Source organism: Polypterus senegalus, chromosome 5 (assembly GCF_016835505.1).
Source record: "Polypterus senegalus isolate Bchr_013 chromosome 5, ASM1683550v1, whole genome shotgun sequence".
Lineage (NCBI taxonomy): Eukaryota > Metazoa > Chordata > Cladistia > Polypteriformes > Polypteridae > Polypterus > Polypterus senegalus.
Window position 1 is genome coordinate 4,470,788 of NC_053158.1, and position 22,908 is coordinate 4,493,695.

Genomic DNA, 22,908 nt, shown 5'->3' on the forward strand with positions numbered 1-22,908 from the left:
GATGCGGAGGTACCATTACTTTTTAGCTTTCTGTGTAGTTTCCAATTTAATTATGCGTAACATACATTAAATCAAATGTGGCTCTTTAGGGGTTAGGGTTAATAAATCTATCAAATGTATAAATCAGTTCCAGTGAAACAAAGTTAAGAATTAGATTTTCATTTGGTTGAACACCTGGGGCGTCATGCATAACACTGTGAGTAAAATTCTCACTAAAACATTGTGTAAGGACAAAAGCGGAAATGTGTGTACGTACAAAAAAATTCAGATGCATAAATCTGTGCGAACGCCAACTTCCATGTTCTTCGCTCCATAAATCCCGGTCAGCGTGAAAAGTAACGCACGTGCACGTGCCTGCTGCCCCACCCCAACTCCTCCCAGAATTACGCCTCTTTGAATATGCAAATCAATATAAATAGCCCTTAATCTCAGCATTCTGTGAAAAGGCAATGGAAAAGCACGGGGGGAAATAGAAGAATTTCAGTGAATACCAAGAGGAGGCAAGGAAAAATGAATTGTTGGTTTAAATAGTGATATAAACAACAAAAGGAAGTTGATCGAGTGACATAGAGTGTCGTAGAAACTCAAAAGCTCAAGTTCACAAAGTGCCCGAAATAAAAAAGAAGTCGCAGTGTAAAGGTGAGTCGTAGCCCACTGTCTGAGTGTCATATGCAAGCTTATTAGGGTACAGAAAAAAGAAAAAAAATGGGGACACAGTGTGAAAAATGCACGAAATGTCAACTTTGATCTCGAAATTTCCACTTTAATCATGTAGTTTATTTTGTCATTAAAATAGAACATCATAAACTTCATCTTTAAATTGTTTAATTTACTAGTTTCTCAAATCCCATCGTAACTAAAGCAGCATGTTAAATGCTTTGTTTTTTATTTGTTCTTCTATGTGCTCTATGTGTGTGATTCACTACGTGCTTCTTAAATGAGCTTTCTCTTCCTCTGATAGGACACAGAATCCCTTACATCTGTGATATTACAGCTCTCTGAATAATTAAAATATTGAGATGTATACGTGATATCATTTTCATGATGATAGGAGTTAAAGCTTGTTATTAACATGGGAACACGGTGGCACAGTGATAGTGATGAGCAGGTGCCCCATCCAGAGATTGTTCCTGCCTTACGCAAGATGCTTGCTGCACTGTGTGTGACCTTCGATAAAATAATTTATTGTAGCAGTACTGTCCTTTCAAACGTACTAACAACCAATTTCTGTCGTTCATTTTCTTTCTCCAAGTAACCAATCGCCACACAATCAGCTATGTAATAGACATAAAACCATATGTAAGCTTAGAACGGCGATTCTTCAAAACTTTTAAGGAACATTAAAATATCTTCGTAGTACATGTTTAATTATTTTATCCATCTATCCATCCAGGGTCACACCAGTCACAGCAAGAATACAGTATGAGGCAGGAACAATCCGTGAACAGAGCGCCAGCTCCTCGCTAGCGCTGTGACACCATGCCCTCACATGTTTAATTATTAACAATATAGATTATTTAAATGATGTTAACATTTTGTCTGTATAATATAATAAACATATTTTGCTACATTTCATCTTAAAAATGATATTGTCATCACAGGTAAATACACCCTTTATAAAGTGGCTCAGGTTGTACAATATTATAACTGTAGTGCAAGTTTACAGTAAGGTGATTGTACTTCAGTAAATACATAAACACAGCTCGCAGCTACTTAAAATTGCCTACAATTCTCAACAGTACAACACTGTTGGGTGGTTTAGATGACACAGGGGTTGCTGGGAAGAAGTTTAATTAAGTAGAAAAAGGAGAAAAAAACTTGCAAAGGGAGGTTGCGATCAACATCCTCTAATCGTCTCTACTCATCACACACGCCACTGGATTATAACTTCAGCTACCATGGATTACAGCTTCTTCTGGGCGTGCGCACTGCCCTGTGCCTGCTTGTCCGTGTGATTTCATCCTGGTTGGCTTCGTCTGGTGAGAGCTACTAAAGTACATGAAATCTTCGTGCTGCAGTGGGAACCTGGTAAGACAAAACTTTACATTTCCTTCAGAGTTTTTCTGCTGTACTAAACTGTATTTGATTTTGTTGTTAGTGTTTATTGTGTAGTGAGTGTAAATAATTATCACCGTCAAGGAACTGGGGAGAGAAAATACATACACGGTTTTGTGTAATATTGTTTTGTTTCTTTTCATTAACTGATAAATAGTTCTTTATTTATCAATGCATTAAGCTGCTAATCAGCATCTTTGTGTGTAAGTGTGTGCGTATCAGGCCAATGCTGGGTGTACTCCTGGGATCCCCGCAATAAAATAAACAAATCACGGCCTTCACACGTTGTGAATCTTAGTGTCCCCATGACCGCTATACAGTTAATATATAATATCTGTCTACTGTATAATGAAACATTAGGGTCTGTGTGTCCAACCCACTCAGAACAATATGATTGGTCAGTTTAGCTTCAGTGGCACAACGAAAGAGGAAAACGCAGGAGGAGGAGTAAAGGCATATAAGTCATGCTAAGAAAATCACCTTCAAAGATAACAAGTATAAAACCAGCAAGGCGCCTCGAAAACAAGAAGAGTCTGAGATGCAGACTTAATGGGAACGCACATGAAAGATGAGCGCCAGTGAAGACGCGTTAGTAACAACGTACGAGAAATTCTGCTTCAAAGATGGAAAATATGATAACGGAATAGGAGGAGCGAAAGACAGCTCTAAAATAATGATAGAGTCTGATAAGCTGGCTTTACAGGAATGCGCTCGAGAGAGAAAGCATTGGTGAAGAGACGTTCACACATGCAAAGCCGCTGAAGATACGTGTAGGGCAAGAGATAACAAATATTTGTTTGTTATACTGTCTTCGAAAGTCAGCATAGCTAGTAAAATACAGTCTTACTGAAATTCAGCAATGTAATGTGTTAGATGTCCTTGGCGACTTTTTAATTTAATTTAGGTGTGATGCATAAGTTTACGTTTCCACTTTATAGCCAATTGAATTGCAGGTTTTTGTCACCTGGTTTACATGACTTGAGTCCGATTCCACTCCCCGAGCCCTAATCTTAGCCATAGTGTCACCAGGTCTTATCACTGACGTATAATATCAAGCGACAATCTCCTCAGTGGAGAGGAGCTCTGGAGGTCCACAGCTGGAGTCTATTGAATTGTTGGGCTAAAGTCATATCTAATCTGATAGAACTGTCGTTGAAGCCTAAACACTAACTAAAAGTCGACGATTTAAATTCTGAATGATATTTAGAAAACCCTAATAAATCGTAACTAGAACTGCTAACCAAACACACATGAACTTCATACAAATCTCGAAGAATTGTGAGATGCGAGCGGTAACACTTACACGGTTACTCCAATGACGTCACACAAAGCGTTTTCCAGGGTCCTTCTGTGAAAGGTTACTGTGACAGAATTCAACAAGAAAGCACATAAAATGGTGTTGTGATATAACGGTAACTAAAATTTAAAAAATTTAACAGAGACCTTCTATGCCAAAGATGACCAAATTCCTTGGATAGAAGAATTCCCCACAGGATGTGTGCCTTTAAGAAAACAGCTAAGAAATCATGAGATCATAAGGGAAGTTTGGCTTAACTCTCGTTTATTGTTTTCAGCTTCTGGTTTCTATTTTCTTCTCTGTTTCACCGCAGACATGGCATCCAGAATATGCTGAGAAGAAACCTTGTGCCAGATTTCTAGTTTGTAGCTTGAAACACAAAGTGGAGTATAAAGAAAAAAAAGAAACGAACAGAAATAGTGTTTTTTTGACAGAGAATGAATGAACCTTTCCCGATCTAATCAGCACACCGACAGCCTAATGGGTAACTCGAGAGCAGATGGGCACTGTTACAAATGTTCTAACAAGTCCTAAAGATTGTTTTCATTGAAAAAAAAATAATGGCAATAAAAAAAATACAAAGATCAAAAATGGGAAAACAGTTATAACTGACAAGCACAAATGAAGGGAGCAGCCATACGTCGTCATCTTCTTCACTTTCAGAGAAGGTGGACGTCTGTATCCGTTCATCTTCAGTCCTCCTTCAATTCCGTTTGATGTCCTGCAGTCCTCCGTTAACAGTCGAGGTGACTTATTTTCCCTTTGAACTTTCCTTGACTTCCACTTTGAGGACCTCCTCCTCGCCGGTGGCTTTGGCTGGAGTCATGGTGATGACCAGTGATTTATTGGTGGTCCCTCTGGAGATGGCGGCATTGGCAGGAGAGGCACCTGGTGCTGGTGCTGCTGCACTGGTTTTTTGCGGTGTTGGCTGTGGAGTGGGGACTGGACTTGGACCCTGCAAAATAAAAAGTAATTTAAAAAATGGCCACACAAAATAACTGTCACAGCAAGTCAGAACCTGTTGTGACCCTGGACAGGACTACAATGAGATGTTAACCCAAAGTTCAAGATTTTGTCATCTCTATCTAACCTAGTCCATCACAGAGCACCACTTCTCTTGTTTTACCAATTCAGAGCCAACACTTGCTGAGGAGATTAGAACATTAGAACACTCTTGACGAGAACAGGCCATCCAGCCCAACAAAGCTCACCAGTCCTCTCCACTTATTTCTTCTAAAAAAAACATCAAGTCGAGTTTCGAAAGTCTTACTGTCCACCACACTACTTAGTCGCTTATTCCAAGTGTCTATCATTCTTTGTGTAAAGAAAAACTTCTTAATGTTTGTGTGAAATTTCCCCTTAACAAGTTTCCAACTCTGTCCCCGTGTTCTTGGTGAACTCATTTTAAAATCACCATCTTAATCCACTAGACTAATTCCCTTCATACTTTTAAACACTTCAGTGAGGTTTCCTCTTAATCTTGTTTTGCTTAAACTGTAAAGGCTCAGCTCTTTTAATCTTTCCTCATAACTCATCCCTTGTAGCCCTCTAATCAGCCTTTTCGCTCTTCTCTCGACCTTTTCTAGTGCTGTTATGTCCTTTTTGTAGCCTGGAGACCAAAGCTGCACCCAGGACTCCAGATGAGGTCTCACCAGTGCATGGGGAGATCATGCAGACCACACACAGACTAAGACCGCTAACATCCAAAGGATCAACTGGCCATTCAAAGTCTATGATGGTCTTGGCAGGTGCTCAGGTTTAGAGTGTTCATGTTCAGTGTTGGACCTGTGAAACTGCAAAGAGTGAGTACGACGGACTGAAAAAGCCAAAATTCTTTCTCAAAGACCTGGACATGGTGAACAGAAAGCTTGTGAAATGTTGAGGTTTGCCTGAATGGTTTATTGCAGAGCCGATCTGTAGCGCACAAAACAGAATGATCTGAACCAAAGTCTACAAGGATGCACACCACACCTTGCTTTGAGGCTTGCTCTTCACAAACAGGCCTAGGCCTTTCTTCCTATTGGCGTTCAAGATCGCCCGGAAGAGCTGAGGTGTTTCTGGCTTGACTGGGAACAAACTGGCCATTCCTTTGGGTTTCTCGATGGGGCCGGTCACTTTGCCTTTGTCTTTCAGAAGTTTCCTGGAAGTGAAAAGAAGACATTTTTATGATAATCGATGTTAAGATAGTTGGTTTTACCGTTGGAACCATTCTTCTGGCCCGGTACACTTAAAAATAAAGGGGGACCCAAAAAATCCCAGAATTGGTCAATAACACCAGAGTTGGGTGTAGTTTTTGAGGATAACATTAGGTATTGTGACGGCCGACCCCTTCACCCAGAGTGGCAACTACACAACCAAGAGTATTGACTTGGCTAACCTGAGGATTCTCCAGATAATAACAAGCCGTACTCCTTACAAACAGTCCTTTTTCCCCAATAACAGGCAATGGAAAACAATGATGTAAAATCAAGTGCAGATATACTGAAAGTGAATGAATATAATAATAAAAATAATACAATTTTTCCCATGCACAAGGCGCTTTACAGAGTCTTAGAAAAAAGCAGGGTATATGTAACATTGGATACAAATGTTTTCCTGAATAGGACAATAAAACAGATAACAAAGCATTAACACTAGAATTACCAGAGCCTATGAAAAAACTCGTAGATCCGTCCAACCTTAAATCTCTTCGCACCTTTCCATCAGCGTCTTTTGTCCTTTAAATGTGTTGATAAACACCAAACAGCAAGCAGTCTGCTATCCCCACATCCCCTAACCGCCACACAGTTGTCTCAGCTCAAGTCTGCTTACCTGTGTGTCAGTTGCTTAGAGTTGTATAGAGTGAGAAGTCAAGCAAAATGGCACCTTTTATAAATACTATATCATTATTTGGAACACGTGCATTTAATGTGTGTTCCATGTCTACAACGATCTATGTAAACACATTGTTAAAACAAATGTTTTTCATGTTTTAGTAATAATTGACAAAATGTAGACATGAAGTGTATAATGTGTGAAGCCTGAATTCCAATTTATTATCAAATAAACACTTTCACAAAAGGTACAAATATAACAGAACAAGTGTGCTTCTATTCAAGAATATAACTGCAGAAAAACCCGTGTTAGGGTACAAAATTGAGAGGCATTTGCTATGACAGCTTCGGTGGCGCAGTGGTATCAACTGTTGACTAGTAATCAAAACTTCACGGTTTCGATCTCGGACGAGTCAGTTTTGAGAAGTTAGCTGCTCATATTCTTACTATTTTAGAGTAAAAACATACATTTGATTCCAGTCTGTAACAGCTGGTGTAAATTTATGAAACTTGTAAAGGTTAGCTTTGTTTTGTTTTTTATTTAGTTTTATTCTCTCGGTCTTTAATAAACGCTTTCGCTGTAACCCCAACCACAGGGATTGTGTTCAAAAAATACTTTAGTTGCCTCACATTTTTATGCAATCGTTTTGTTCAACCAACTGAATTAAGGTGAAAGTCTGCACTTCAACTGCATCGGAGTTGTTTCATTTAAAATTCAATGTGGTAATGTACAGAACCAAAATTAGAAAAAATACATGCTGAAAACGTTTAGTTTTTAATTTCATGAAAAAACGTACAGCCTATCTTTTAGTGAGGCCTAAATAACCGATCAAAGAGACCTCACATTTCTCCTGATATGCCAACCAGACATTCACGTGAATGCAGCAAACTAGGAAGGTGAGATGTCACAAGTGGCAACTCCGAAAGTTCTCGTAGCACGCGAACACAGCAAGAGAGTACAATAAGTTACTCTGTCGTTCTGCACAAAAACACCACATGAATTCCCCAAAGGAGTCTGTGCTCTGAATACGCTCTCGCTCGTGATTACATGACAGACTGAAGAACTGTGATTTGTGACTTTCTACCGACAGGTCTCATCAACTGAACTGACCACAGGTGGACTCCAACCGAGGTGTCGAAACACCTCACTGATGATCGATAAAATGGGATGCACCCGAGGCAAACTTCAAATTTTGTAGTGAAGGGTTTGAGTATTTTGGTGTCGGCCTGATATTTTACTTTTATTTCTAATACATTGTGAGGTTTCTGAACTGTTTTGGGACCAGCCCAAAAACGGGACGACACGCTGAAGTGTGTCCCAAAGCGCAATTGCCATGTCTGTGGAAGATTGCTTGTCCTTTGTTGGGGCAACCGCAGGCTCACAGCGCTACAGCGGAATGCCATGAAAGCAAATCTGATCCGGTTGCACAATAAGTGCCTGTCATCGATTATTTAGCCTTCATCCTGGCTGATTGCAGTGTCTGTGTACTGGAGAGTGGGAGATCCCGCTACAATAAATAACCATGCTGTTCTTGTTTCAAGAGGAATAATAAAGTACTGAGACTCAGCCTCATGTTTAGGGGGGTGCAAGACAGGAACTCACATGTCCCAACATTTTCAGACATTTCTAAAATCCTGTTTTCTCTTTATTGTTTTAGGGTATTAAGTGTTGCTTGATCTGGGGAAAATCCACTTTTATGATTCCAGCACAACATAAGAAAATGCGAAAAAAATGAAAGGATCTGAATCTGTTGTATGTTGCCTGGAACTTCTTTTGTCCTGTTTCTTGGGAGCTTGTTAGAACATAAGAATAATTTTGATGACAACGGGGTTCAGTCCACTTAGCCTATCGATCAGGTTCAAAATGACATCTTTTTTAATACTGCATGAAATTTACAGCAGCTGGCTATGAAGGATATGTCAACCATCACAGCACTTGACGTGACGGGACATAATACAGTCATATGAAGAAGTTTGGAAACCCCTCTCAGTCTGCATAATAATTGACTCTCCTTTCAACACAAAAGATATCAGTGATATGTCTTTCATTTCCTACGAACATCTGAGTACTGCGGTGTTTTCTGAAAAAAGATTTTAGTGGCAGTATTTAGTTGTATGAAATTAAATCAAATGTGAAAAACTGGCTGTGCACAAATGTGGGTCCCCTTGTCATTGTGCTGATTTGAATGCCTGTCACTGCTCAGTGCTGATCACTTGGTTTGATGAGCTCGTCAAGCTTTGAACTTCATAGACAGGAGTGTCCAATCATGAGTGGTCAAAGGTATTTAAGGTGGTCAACTACAAGTTGTGCTTCCTTCCCTTTGACTCTCCTCTGAAGAGTGACAGACAGCATGGGACCCTCAAAGCAACTCTCAAAAGATCTGAAAACAAAGACTGTTGAGTCTCCTGGTTTAGGGGAAGGCTACAAAAAGCCATCTCAGAGGTTTAAACTGTCAGTTTCAACTGTAAGGAATGGAATCAGGAAATGGAAGGCCACAGGCACAGTTGCTGTTAAACCAAGTCAGGACTGGCAGGCCAAAAAAAATACAGGAGCGGCATATGTAGAGGCAGGATTGTAAGAATGGTGACAGGCCACCACAGATCACCTCCAAAGACCTGCGAGAACATCTCGCTGCAGATGGTGTATCTGTACATCGTTCTACAATTCAGCGCAATTTGCACAAAGAACATCTGTATGGCAGGGTGATGAGAAAGAAGCCCTTTCTGCACTCACGCCACAAACAGAGTCACTTGTTGTATCAAATGCTCATTTAGACAAGCCAGATTCATTTTGGGAACAAAGTGCTTTTCTACTGATGAGACAGAAATGGAGTTATTTGGTCGGAACAAAAAACGCTTTACATGGTGGAAGAAGAACACCGCATTCCAAGAAAAACACCTTCTACCACCTGTCATATTTGGTGGAGGTCCCATCATGCTGTGGGGCTGTGTGGCTAGTTCAGGGACTGGGGCCCTTGTTAAAGTCGAGGGTCAGATGAATTCAACCCAATATCAACAAATTCTTCAGGATAATGTTCAAGCATCAGTCACAAAGTTGAAGTTACTCAGGGGTTGGATATTCCAACAAGACAATGACCCAAAACACAGTTGGAAATCTACAAAGGCATTCATGCAGAGGGAGAAGTACAATGTTCTGGAATGGCCGTCACAGTCCCCTGACTTGAATATCATTGAAAATCTATGGGATGATTTGAAGCAGGCTGTCCATCAAATTGAACTGAACTGGAGAGATTTTGTATGAAGAATGGTCAGAAATACCTCCATCCAGAATCCAGACACTCATCACAGGCTATAGGAGGACAGCGTCTGGAGGCTCAAAGGAGCAAAAGGAGGCTCAGCTAAGTATTGATGTCATATCTCTGTTGAGTGCCCACATTTATGCACTTATATCTAATTTTTTATGATACATATTGTATATTTTTTGTTGATCCATTAAACTTAATGTCACTGCTGAAATCCTACTGTGTCCATAAGGCATGTCAGATATTAAAATGAAGTTGCTACTTTGAAAGCTCAGCCAATGAGAAACAAAAATCTTAAGAATTAAGAGGGGTCCCAAACTTTTTCATATGACTGTACGTTAGAAGAGGGGATATCAAGTAGTGGCTGGAATCGGAAACAAAGAACTGGAGGTATGCCCTGTTGTGTCGGCCTCTTCATCCTCCTCCTCCTCCTCCATGTATAATGTTGTACACACAATCCACCTTTGCGTTGATGTATAGAAACTATTTCAGAGAGGAGTGAAGTCCCCCTTGGAGGTGTGAAAGCTCGTTGGAAGGATACATTTTTTTTCCCCTACATATGGTTTGGTAGTGGGTTGAGCATTATGGGAATTGCTGGTATGTACCGCAATGCAGTCATTACCTGCCGGCACGTCTAACAGAAGAACATGGAAGTTCCAGTAACTGAGTACCAGAGAGTACTGGCCCACTTCAAGCACCAATATTAACTTTACCTTCCTTTCCGTGTCAACACCTTCTGTGAGTCGGGGTAGTGCACCAGGATTTCGTTGAGATCTTTTTTGTCCAGAATGAACAAGTTGGCAAATCCATGAGCGACAACATTGGCTGTCCTTCTGTTTCCTCCACCTGCGGCCAACAGACTAAAGAGAAAAGATGGAGTTTAGAGAAGTTTTGGATTATCCCATGATGCTCTCCTAAACCCTGCTATACATCCATGATGGCTATCGCAGTCAGACTGACAGTCAGAAAAACAAATAACCCTGTCACCTGTGGTAAGGTCACCGTCCTTCTAGCCCAGGGTTTCTTAAACTTTTTTTTGCCACAACCCAGCGTTGCCCTCTTTAGTCTCTTTGAGAGTTAAAAGCCCAGATGATCATCAGTGCAGTCCACCTTCGAGAACTGTGGACAATCACAGGAGGTGTTTCCACCTGCAGAATTGTAGATGATCATTAAATCAGGCAGTGGGTCCCCATTGGAGAATCATGAACGATCATTGGGCGGGGTCTTCGACGATTATCATCAGAGCAATTTCAATTGGTTTATCAACCCACCATGACCCATTACTATTAAATACCACAGTAACTCGAGACTCAACGGCAACCCATGACCCAATAGTTTAAGAAACCCTGCTTTAGCATTTCATAAAACACAACTAAAGGAGGTAGGCATCTGAAATGGCTGCAATAATTTCTGCACCAATACAGCTCTTTTGGTTGGGGAAACTGGTGAACCTGGGGAGACCTCTTAAAATGGCAGTTCAACTGGCAGAGAACAAATCAAGAAATACAAATGTCCAAAGGCAGAGCCCAAAGCCACTTTAAATTGAAACTTTTCATGTCATGTCCTCCTCTGAAACAGCTTTTTCTGGTCAGGGTCACAGTGACAGTAGCCAAGCAGGTCATCTCAGACCTCCTTGTCCCCAGATACACCTTCAAATTCTTCCTGAAGAATTACCAAGCATTCCCAAGCCAGTTGAGAGACATAAGCATGTCTTGGATATGTCACAGGGTCTCCTTCCAGCCCAGAGCAACTCTAGGCAAAGCCATCCGGGTGGCATCCTTATGACATGCCCACACCACCTCAAATGGCTCTTCTCAACCTGGAGGAGCAGCAGTGACTCTACTATGAGGGTCTCCCAAACTGCTGATCTTCTAACCCTCTCATGGAGTGTCAGCCTAGCCATCCTCGGTAGAAACCACATTTCTGTCACTTGCGCTGGTGACCTCATTCTTTCAGCTCATGACCATCAGTGAGGACAGGAGAGTAGATTGACTAGTGAGCCGAGAGTTTTAGCTGTTAGACTCCTCAGCTCCTGCTTCAACACCACAGATCAGTATGGCGCCCACAAAACAGCTGCTGCCTCAATCTGCTTGTTGATTTCACATTCCTTTCTTCTATCACTTGTGAACAAGATCCAGAGATACATGAACTTCTCCAGTAAGAACAGTCGTTGCCTCTTCTACTGGATAGGGCAATCCACTCCAGTCTGACCCGAGAACCAGGACCTCACACGTGGTGATGCTGATCCTCATTTCTTCTGCTTCACACTTGAATGCATGCTGATGGGCACAGTCAGATGAGGCAAAGTGGACAACATCACCTGCATAAATCAACGATGCTAATCATCCCCAACTGGACACCCTCAACTGAGGGGGGTTTATGAAGCAAGAGCGATTAAAATATTGCATAGCTGAGGGATTATACTGCGGACAAGTCAGTAGCTGAAATGACTTTTGGTTTTTTATCTCTCAAGTGCTCAGACCCATCAACGCGAGAAGCCCAGGTCCTCCCTGGGTGGAGTTTGCATGTTCTCCCCATGTCTGCGTGGGTTTCCTCCTACAGTCCAAAGACATGCAGGTTAGGTGTATTCTAAATTGTACCTGGTGTGTGTGTGTGTGTTTGTGCCCTGCAGTGGGCTGGCACCCTGCCTGGGGTTTGTCTCCTGCCTTGCACCCTTTGTTGGCTGGGATTGGCTCCTGCAGACCCCTGTGACCCTGTAGTTAGGATATAGCAGGTTGGATAATGGATGTATGGATGGATGGATATGGAGTCCAGGTTTGCTAATTAAACTTAAACTGTAAAACTGCCCGCTGCCACACTTCAAAGTTACGCTATACGGTACTTGCATATCAAGAGTCGCATCAAGTTCTTCAGCAAGTCCAGGAGTCGAAACTGTGAATCGAGGTCTTCATATTCCGTATTGCTAGCATTTTGTAACTTTTCTACAATTTCCTCAAGCCTACATACTGTATGTTTTCCTGATTACAAACTTCAAGTCTTATGGCGCATCAACAAAACGATTGGCATGCAGTCTCACAGACGTTTGTGCGTAAAGATGAGCTGTCACACACCCAGTTTATTTCCCGCCTCTTACGCACAGCTGTGACATGCAGCATGAATGACCAATCACAGACCAGCTGTACAACACTGGAATGCTCTGAGCCTCAGCTACCAAGGCTGATGAGCCTTTCACTGTATGTGGCTCGGCGGAGGTGGGATCTTTGATAAAAGCAAAGTCACTCAGCAGTGACATGCTGCTCCCCTCGGGGTATATGTGTGCAAATTGCCTATTTTTCTTACATAATACTCTATCATGGCTGTCTGTTTGTCTGTCTAGGATTTTAAATCACTTGTAGCTCATAAACCATTTGACCTCTTGAGCTGAAATATACTACGTGACGTCTACTATCCGCTTCCGGGGTGATGATTGACCTTTTTTTATTTTTATTTTATTATAGAATCAACCCTCGGCAGCGCACAGCAGTGTATAGGCGCCGACCTCATCCCTCCCACCTTCGCCATCTCTTCCCCTGCCTCTTCATACCTTGAGGCAGATTGATGACTTATTTGCCAGCTTAAGTGAACAATTAAGGAAAACGTACTAAGTAATCGCAGCACAAAAACGGATTTAATCAGTTTTAACGTGAAAAGATGCCGACAAAATAAGAAGTGGGGCTGCTAGGGTGGAGTAAAGAAGAGCTGCTTGGGATGCAACAAGTGCATCAACCTCTGAGCAAACGAATATTCATCCATCACATTGACAGCCAGCCAATCAGGTGCATGTGTTGTGAAACCAAGGCATGACATTTCATAATAAATATGCCTTGGTTTGAAAGCAACGTCAGATGGAGAAGAAGAAAGTACAGAAGAAGAAGAAGAGGAACGGACGAAGACGGCACGGGTCATCAGAAAAGCGTCATGAACATTGATTGCTAAATCAAACGCCTCCCTGGGACATTCATCTTTTTTCGTAAGCTTTTCCTAAAGACTATATATATTCAGACTTTTGTATCAGTACCTATTTTCTACTATTCTTTGTTCCAGTGGAGGTATTATTATTCTTGTAATAAATACCATGCTGCTTTTAACTTTCTATGCTTTATCTTAATGTCTAGAGTGATTGAATTAACAAGTTAAGATTTCTTCGAGCACCTGGTGTAGCTGGAGGTTTGCCATACGCTCTGTGCTGTGAGGTTTATTAAGGCTGAGGGTGAGGAGCTCCACTCAATAGTTGGAACAGTACGAAAAAAAGAAGGTATTCTTGGCTGATAAATGGCCTATAGTCAAGAGTGCTGAGTCTTTGTATGTTTAAATGTATTCTTGTAGACCAAAAGTAATATTTAGGTCTGAGATATCACTAAAACGTCATATGTTGTTCATGCCGATAATAAGTAAGTCTCTTGAAGTGCTGAGTGACAGAATGTGTTATTCCTAAAGCACTTGTGTGGTTTAAAGTGCTAAAGGTTAATCAGCTGTGTGGGTGTCATTCATGGGGTACTGTTGTGGTTGGGGTTTCTGTGTATGCGTATAGCTATGTATGCGTGTGTTCATCTTAAAGTGCAACAGTAGACCAACCCGATAACGAACTTGACGAGAACACTTACCCTTGAGGAAACAGGTAAAGGGCAAGTAGAGGGAAATACAACGACAATACAAGCTCTTAGCACTTGAACTTCTCCTTGCTTAACTTTTTCAGGGCGGATGTCGACTTTTGTCAAAATTCAGGGGTAGAGAGAGTTAATCAGCTGTAAACTGCAACATTGTAGTTTGACTCTCTTTGCCAGGGGGAAAGTTAGCTTCATTGATTTGACCTCGATTTCCTTTGCGTGTGTAAGTAGTGAAGAGCAAACAACCTCCAAAATGGCATCGACATCTGGTGAGAGACCGAAGGGAATACGCAAAGCAAAATACTCCATGGATGACATTTTGTGTATTTTTACTGAATCGGACTCCGACTTGTCGGACTCCAATTTTGATGCAAGTGATCTGGAGGTGGAGACCGAAAACAAAAGTGAGGTACCAGCATTAGCTGACCGGCGCCCAGCTGATCACAGTATTGAACACATTCGTGCAGCCGATGTGCCTACAGCAATTTTCACCTGGTAGGACCATCACTTATGATGACAAGACATACACTGTGACTGCCATGCAAAGGCAACCAAGATGCCAGCCCACCGTATAATCCTGCTAGCCATCGAGCCACCTCTGCTGCAAGAGACACTGAGCAGGCATCGACAGCAGCCACAGCTCACAACAACAGACATTTATGATGATTTCTGTGTGACACCATTGCTTTGTGTGTTTTTCAGAAAACTGAGCTCTTTGGAAAAAATATTCTGCACTTGAAGAGTTAATGATGTACATCCCTCTGCCAATTGTGACGGTGCGGGTCCTGCTCCACGTGCCCACTTCTCATTTTGGGAGGCTCTCGAACCCAACACCACTGATAATGTAACTGGATGAGCTTGTCAAATGGGAACAAATCCCACGCAGAGCAAGGGGATGGTGGAAAAGTGCAACAGTGCTATTATTAAAACAAAAAAAACAAAACCAAAACACCGTTCATACAGTAGTGCAGTTCTCCAAAATGTTCCTATAAATAATTCATAAAAAGGTAAAGAAAAAAAAATCAGAGTTTAAAACAAAGCTAAAACGAGACTAAAAACCTGCAGCTCTCATTGAGGCAAATCAGCCAAGCACAGCTCCTTCTCCGTCTCTCCAGCTCTCCCAAGGCTTGCTCAGCTGGCCGCGGTCCTCTCGCTACCGGCCACCATCTTGGCTGCCTCTGCTGGCGACTGCCAGACCGCTCAGGGTCGGTTGTCCTCCCGTCTTCCTTCTTGCACACGCTGTCATCCCTCGGATCCCTAGGACGAACACCACCTCGACCGAATCCACTCCTCACATTCAGTGGGTGCGATCCATCCCTCGAGCACCGATCACTCGCTCTAACATGGGAGCAACGACTGCGCTGACATCTCTCATTCAACCGGCTGGCTCGTCCACTCTCTTTTCTCCGTTGCTGCTCTCACTCTCTGCCTCTTTCGTTCTTTTTCTTTTTCATTTTTTCCTACCGACCTCCCGTGCTGGCCCGTATTTATACGACCCAATCACTCACCACAGGAAGCCGATTAAGCAATTGAGAAAAATCGCACCCTCACGTGCAGGTGTGACTCGCCCCGATTACCTCATCAACTCTCCACAGCTGCACGATCGCACCCACAGAGACTGACACGGCCAAATGGATTATTTAAAAAACTGTCCGTTCATTCGGAGCTGTCACATGAATTTGCTATATATTCTCGCAACCCCATCTTGCCTTTCTTAGTGTCTTCTATGACGCATATCAGTTAAAGAATTGGGGGTGACAGTCATCCTGGAGGAAGGATGTTCCGCCTCAGATAAAAATAGTTACTTAAACTGCCCGAGGTGACCCATCGAGAGACGAGTAACCAGTACATGACCCTTTTCCCCATTGAATGCAACGTTGATTCATTACTCAACATGACCCAAAAGCCGCCAACTTTGAAACTATGACTTATGGTACCTGATTTCTCCAAACACTGCTCCAGCTCTTAGGGTGACCAAAACCTTAGTGCCATCTGGGCCACCGAGTACTTGAACTTCTCCTTGCTTGATGATGTACATCTCTCTGCCAATCTCACCCTAGAAAAAGCAAAGCATCGGTTAAAACCCTTTTGAGGGCTTCAGGTAGAGTTCATGATATTAAAGACTTGTACAGTCGATTCAGAAAGTCTTCAGACCCTTTGACAAATGAAATCCTTTAAAAGTAAATCCACAACACAATAAAGTGTGCAGAAAGTGAAGGGTTCTGAAGATTTTTTGGTATCCACTGAATCCAAACCCAAATCAGAAAGCAGTAAGTTGTGCTGAAAGAAAAAAGCAAAAACTGTTTGGGGAAGAGCCTAGTAGCTTCCTCTCCGCTATCAAGATTCGAGAAAATATGAAATGGATGCAACGAAAGGAGTGCAGGAGATGCAAATTTGAAGAATGAGCGAAAATGTCTCATGCTTGTCGACATTAGATCACGTCCCAGCAATTATAGGCTGATGCTAATAAGATGGCTGCAGCCCTCAGATCATTACACTGTTGTTGCAAGGAAGTGAACACAAACTAATGTGGCCTAATATCCATCCATTATCCATCCCGCTATATCCTAACTATAGATATTCATAACTAATAGAGCTATAGAAGAAAGGCCAGCGCAGACTCCTCTTTCTTAGGAGATGGTGTTCCTTTAATGTGGGGAGTGACATAATTTACATCTTCTAGGACTCTGTGATGACCAGTGTGGAGTGCTGAGCTGGTTACATCATTTCAAGTTGATCAACAAGCTGATTAAAATGGCAGGCTCAGTTAAGGAAAGCTCCCTGGTCCTGCTGGTGGTAGTGTCGGAATGGAGATAAAACTGACAACACTGCGACAAAGCCTCTCCATGACACAAAAACACTGAGGACTTTCCACCCACATAACATTCAGGAGAAATGTGTCATGAAACGCGACTGCAGCTCCTTCATACACAGGGCAATATGCCTTTATAGTGCCTCACTCTGACTGCTCTCTTATCCTTAGCCATATAAGCCAGATATATAAGGTGATGTAACAACCTGTGGATGTCTCAAGTAGTAGGATGTTGTTCCGTGTTAACCATTATGGATTTAAGGACAAGTCAAGCAAAATGACACCTTTGATTGACAAAGATCTCGCCTGAAGAAGGGGCCTGAGTTGCCTCAAAAGCTTACATATTGTACTTTTTTTAGTTAGCCAATAAAAAGGCTAATTTTGCTTGACTTCTCATGACCTGTAAAGGTTGGAAATTAGCCACTGTACGCCAGACTGGTGGTAAGTAGCCTTAAAAAGGACCATCAGCTTTTTCAGTTGTGTCATGTATGCCAGTCAGAGAATTACCTTCCAGACTCATCAGATGTATGTATTTCCACTCCAGGACAGGAAGGGGGCGCTGTCATTAACACTATCACCTCTTTTGTCGTCTATAGTACAGAGAAGACACCTGAGGAGAGCAACTGACTCTGCTCCTTCCAGTTGGAGTCCTATAAAATCTGACAGTCCTCAGAAGATGGGGTCTTGCTTGGACCAGAGCAGACCATAGAATGGAGCCCCGCCGTTCCAGACCAGCTTTATTGAGTAACACTAATTTCTTTCTCTAACATGCAACCTATTTATTGTTTCACATAATCATGCACTTGTTTCTTTTCTATTTGATCTTTTGAACTTTCTGCATCATACCTTGACCACAGTGGCCACTTCCACCATGCCATTGAGGTCTTCGGTGGTGGTATGTGTTCCAAGCTGCTTTGTCTGCTCGTACAGACCGCCCAGCTCCGTGAGCCGACCCAAAGCCAGGGTCCACAACTTGAGGCTCACCGGCGGTCACGCATCAGGGCCATATCCGAAGTGCCATCTCAGTTCTGTGTCATGCTGCTGGTGGAGCTACTTCTATAGCTGCCTCCTCCAGATATCCTAATCTCCATGGACATGTCCTCAATCCCCTGAGGAATGAGTCCCACTCAGTTCCAGACCCGGGGTGTGTGTACCCGTTACAGAGAGCAGCCATGTTAAAGTGAACTTGAGATTTACTTGGTAATTGAAAGAATCCCGTAGGATCCTCTTTCTCAATAACCCTGAGAATTCTGAACACCTGAATTATGGTCTGCATGTATGAGGTATGGTGAATGTTTTAAACAAGAATCGTTTATTGCAGTAAAAGATTTACAAGTACTAGTCACCCTCAAAATTCCTCCTCCACTTCGAATGCACTTCTCCCAAGGCTCCTTTCCACTTCTGGAAGTTTCCTTTCGAGAGTGTTTTTAGTTGGGCTGTCGTGGCTGCCTGGATGTCCTCAATGGATTGAAATCGTTTGCCTTTCATGGTCATTTTCAATTTTGGGAAGTCGCACGGTGCCAGATCCGGCGAATACGGTGGATACGGACACAGCGTAATGATTTTATTCGACAGACACTGTCGTACTAGAAGGGATGTGTGACAAGGAGCGTTTTCATGATGAAGAATGAAGCCATCTCAACATTTTCTTTGATTATTGATGTTGAAAGACGTCCTGATCTTTTCTCGTCATCTACTGAGTCAGATCCATTAAGAAATCGATCAAACCACTTGTAAACAGTCGGTGCAGTGTCACCATAAACTGATTTTAACATCTGATGGGTTTTCTAAGCACTTTTTTGCAATTTGAAACAGAATTTCATGTTAATGTGTTGCTCGATATCCCTTATTAACGACAAACTTGAACTCGGTAGTGGCTCGCAAACGACTGACAGTATCAAACGAGTTGAAACTGGTCACAAACTCGACTCTAGGATGGACCTGTCAGAACCGGCAGTGAATTGTTTTGTGTTGCTCTGCGTCAACAGTCACCGTACTTTTTGATCACACCTCGTACACTTCAATTCTCTTCTCCAGACTAAAATAGGACATGGCCTTCAGTCCCAGGATGCACTTGGGTGATCATCTCTGGTGTACCCCAAGGACTGCTTAACCTTAGGATTTCTTGGAAACAAATAATTGGAGGTCACAAGGGCCGCAGTATATGTCATCAGCCCTGGCTTCATGGTAAGAGCTAATCATAGATGGGACGTCGGCCCATCAAAGAACACGATTGCTCACACCAGGCCAGTTCAGAGAGGGCTCAAGTAAGATAACAAACACGTCTTTGGGATGTGGGAGGAAAATTAGAAATACCTGGAGAAAAACCCTACAAAGCTCACACAGTAAACAGGCCGAGATTTGAGCCCCGTCCTCGATGTCAAAGTCAATCTCCATCTTACCTTTTTACAGACGTAATCGCCTGGTAAATACACGATGGATTTAAGTCTCAGGAGCATGTCTTGTATCATCTGGTTATCACAACCCTGTGGAGAACACAAGAAGAGGTCAGAGCTGGGAACGCTGATTGAATGAACTGTTTTGCTTGTAATTTGCCATCATGGTGGGTGTCTCACATCTCACTTGGTAGAAGACTCTTTAGTTAACTCTTTTAGGGCGGATGTCGACTTTTGTCAACACGAGGGGTCGAGAGCAGATGTCAACTAAAGTCAACATCCAGGGGCAGAGAGTGTAAAAAATAAAAAGCTATAAACGTCGATAAAACTTGCCGTTACATAATAGGTAGACCCTCTTGGCGAGGAGGACTGTTAGACTCTTTGACGTCACATCGAATCTCAGTATGTGCGTGAGTAGCGTAGAGTAAACGGTGTGTAGAATGGCATCAACATCGGGCGAGAGAGCAAAGCGAATGCGCAAAGTAAATTTATTTATTGGGTATTATTGCTGAATTGGACTTATCAGACTCCGATTTTGATGAAGTCATCTGGAGATCGAAAAATGAAAGTCAGGTACCTGCATCAGCTGATCGTGCAGCTGACGAACCTGCGGCAAAGGAGGACTAGCAGACGTAGATCTGTGGGAGTCAGGCTGGCAACTGGACTTCATCAAACGACACAGCGTGCTGGTGGACGCTACGGATTACCAGCCACTCAACTACGTCACGCTGTTTTTTTTCCAGAAAGTGCCTTTCAGCTTATGAATGAAGACTCTTATGGAATAAGTCTGTGAAATGACATTACTGTAGTGGCTTGTAGAACATAAAACAGAGTGACATTTGTCATAAATAAGTATTTTATTTTAATTTATGTGTGTAACCATTGCTTTGTGTGCCTTTTAGAAAAAAAGAGTTTTGGAAAAAATATTCATCCCTGGGACAAAAGAAAAAATGATTAGCCCTGAACGAGTTAGTTTCTATTTTTTTAACTGCTGTTTCTGCGATGTCTGTGTGTGATGGAAATTGCCGTTACACCAAGCACTGCATTTATTTTCTAAGAATCTGTCTTTTTGTCTTTTAATGAAACACAATTACTGTCTTAAAGCCCTCAAGAAGGTTGGGTGAAGTGATCATTACCGCTAGACCTTTGGAATTTTAGTCCCATCCGAATTGCACATTGACATCTTAGTCAAGATTACTAAGCCTTTCACCTTCCATAAAATTGTGTCAGTAAAAGTAATCACAAGTTAAGGTAGCCCATGTTGGTGAAATGACCTGAGAAAAACGACACCAACCTGCATTAATAAACTCAACGTAGTCGAAACCGCTGCAGGTAATAAACCGAGATCGAGATGAATGGGTCATGGCATTTGGAAACGCCGACTACATGTAGTAGGAAGAAGAGAGCTGGTGTGCCGAAAACTGTTATATGCCCAGCTTAGCAACACTCGCACTGCAGGACGCGAGGTGTGATAGCAGTCGTAAGTCAGACAGTCGTCAAGCGCATAGATCGTAAGTTGATGACTAGCTGTATATTGACCGGACCTAGCAAAGCTGTATGGGATACCGTAGTGTGCCTGTTATGACTAAAAACAGTGAGATGACGCTACAACACCACAGAGACGTTCGGTACTCGAGATTGGGTTCTGCTGCTTACAAGTTGAAACATACACTGTTAATACTGTTAACATTTGATTTGTAAATAGGGAAAGTTCACTTTAAAAGAACGATAGAGAGTGCGGTACAGTACCGTACTGGCAGGACACTCGCTTTGTGAAACTCTGGTGTTGCGTGCAGGAAGCTGTTGCATTTGCTACGTCCCATTCTCTGATCGGGATTTCTGAGCTCTATTAATAATAATAATAGTTAATAAATTATTTATATAGCACCTTTCCCATGCTCAAGGCACTTCACAGAGTTTAAGAAAAGTCCTCATAGGACTATGGATGTATATGCGGTTGGATGTTGCCAGAATGCATGTTATGTGGCACATAGCTGTATATTCATTGATTTTCTTTGTCAAGCGATGTTAGAAAAAGTCCAGAGAAGAACAATTAAGCTGATCCAAGGAACACGGGGGCCGAATTTTGAGGAAAGATTAAAGGAGCTGAGCCTTTTCAGGTTAAGAGGAGATCTGACGACTTCTTCTTCTTCTTCTTCTTCTTTCGGTTGCTCCTGTTAGGGGTCGCCACAGCGGATCATCTTGTTCCATATCTTAGGCCTTCCTCCAGCTCTATCCTTAGCACCCTTCTCTCATTATCCCCAGCATCTCTCCTCTTCACATGTCCAAGCCAACTCAATCTCGCCTCTCTGACTTTGTCTCCCAACTGTCCAACCTGAGCTGACCCTCTCATGTCCTCATTTCTAATCCTGTTCATCCTCGTCTCACCCAATGCTAATCTTAACATCTGAGACCTGACTGAAGTGTTTAAAATTATGAAATGAATTAGTCCAGTGGATCGAGACGGTGCCTTTACAATGAGTTCATCAAGAACACGCAGGGGGACACAGTTGGAAACTTCTTAAGGTTAATTTCACACAAACATTAGGAAGTTGTTCTTCACACAGAGAATGGAATAAGTGACCAAGTAGTGTGGTGGATTTTAGAGACCTTCAAAACCTGACTTAGGGTTAGGTTAGTTTAGCTTTGAAGGTGATCGCTAAGCTCTCTCCTTTTAGGGTTAGGGTTCTCAGTTTTAATTTTTTAAGAATTAAATGGATGGTTACTGGCGAGTTTTGTTGAGTTGAATGGCTTGTTCTCATCCAGACTGACACACCGTAGGCACGTGGTATACGTGACTAAGTAGTGTGGTGGACAGTAGGACTTTAGGGGCTCTCATGCACACAGTGCCCAGCACAAAGACTAAAGAGTTCTGATTTTGTTGGAGTGAGTCAGTGAGAATGTGACATTATCTGACTGCCCTTCACAGGAGGCTACCACTGAAAATCGCTAAAAAGCCGTGTAATGTGACACGGCCTAAAAATGTGAGTGTCAATAAGAAAGGTGACAAAAGCCTTGTTCTTCAAGATGGGGGCCCTCATTTTAACTGGTAATTGCCAGCCTTCATGTAAAATGGGGCTTTGGTTTCCTTTAGAGGAATGTGTAATTAAGTGCAGTGCCACACACGTGGGCATGGGAGGCAGCTAAAGGGCTTGAATGAGGGTAACCCTGAGCCAGACCGGGAGGTAACCGAGTGCACCGACTCTTTTTCTCGCCTTTCTGCTTAACGGGAAATTCCTCCTGGCCCTGACGACGTCAATTCTGGTTCTGGCCCCTTTGACGTCACGTACAGGTGTGAGCCTATGGATGAAGACCTTTCCGGCTCTGACCCCTTTTGAGGTCACTTCCTTATACAGTAATCCCTCCTCGATTGCGGGGGTTGCGTTCCAGACCCCCCGCGATGGGTGAAAATCCGCGAAGTAGAAACCATATGTTTGTATGGTTATTTTTATATATTTTAAGCCCTTATAAAGTCTCCCACCCTGTTAACATTATTAGAGCCCTCTCGACATGAAATAACACCCTTTAGTCAAAAGTTTAAACTTTGCTCCATGACAAGACAGAGATGACAGATCTTTCTCACAATTAAAAGAATGCAAATATATCTTATCTTCAAAGGAGCGCCGTCAGGAGCAGAGAATGTCAGAGAGAGAGAGAGAGAAAAG

General features: G+C 42.5%; 1 protein-coding gene across 1 annotated transcript in view; it reads right to left on the bottom strand.

The window, feature by feature from the left end:
- Positions 1-4,103: 4,103 nt before the first annotated feature.
- The window catches only part of LOC120530065 (cyclic nucleotide-gated cation channel beta-3-like), a 64,877-nt gene continuing 46,072 nt past the window's right edge, over positions 4,104-22,908 (bottom strand). The window contains exons 10-14 of the mRNA XM_039754212.1: positions 19,250-19,333; positions 15,973-16,091; positions 10,142-10,288; positions 5,324-5,492; positions 4,104-4,307 (exon numbers count right to left, since the gene is read on the bottom strand). Of these exons, the coding sequence (XP_039610146.1) occupies positions 4,104-4,307; positions 5,324-5,492; positions 10,142-10,288; positions 15,973-16,091; positions 19,250-19,333 (723 nt within the window). The remainder of the gene's footprint in view (positions 4,308-5,323; positions 5,493-10,141; positions 10,289-15,972; positions 16,092-19,249; positions 19,334-22,908) is intronic.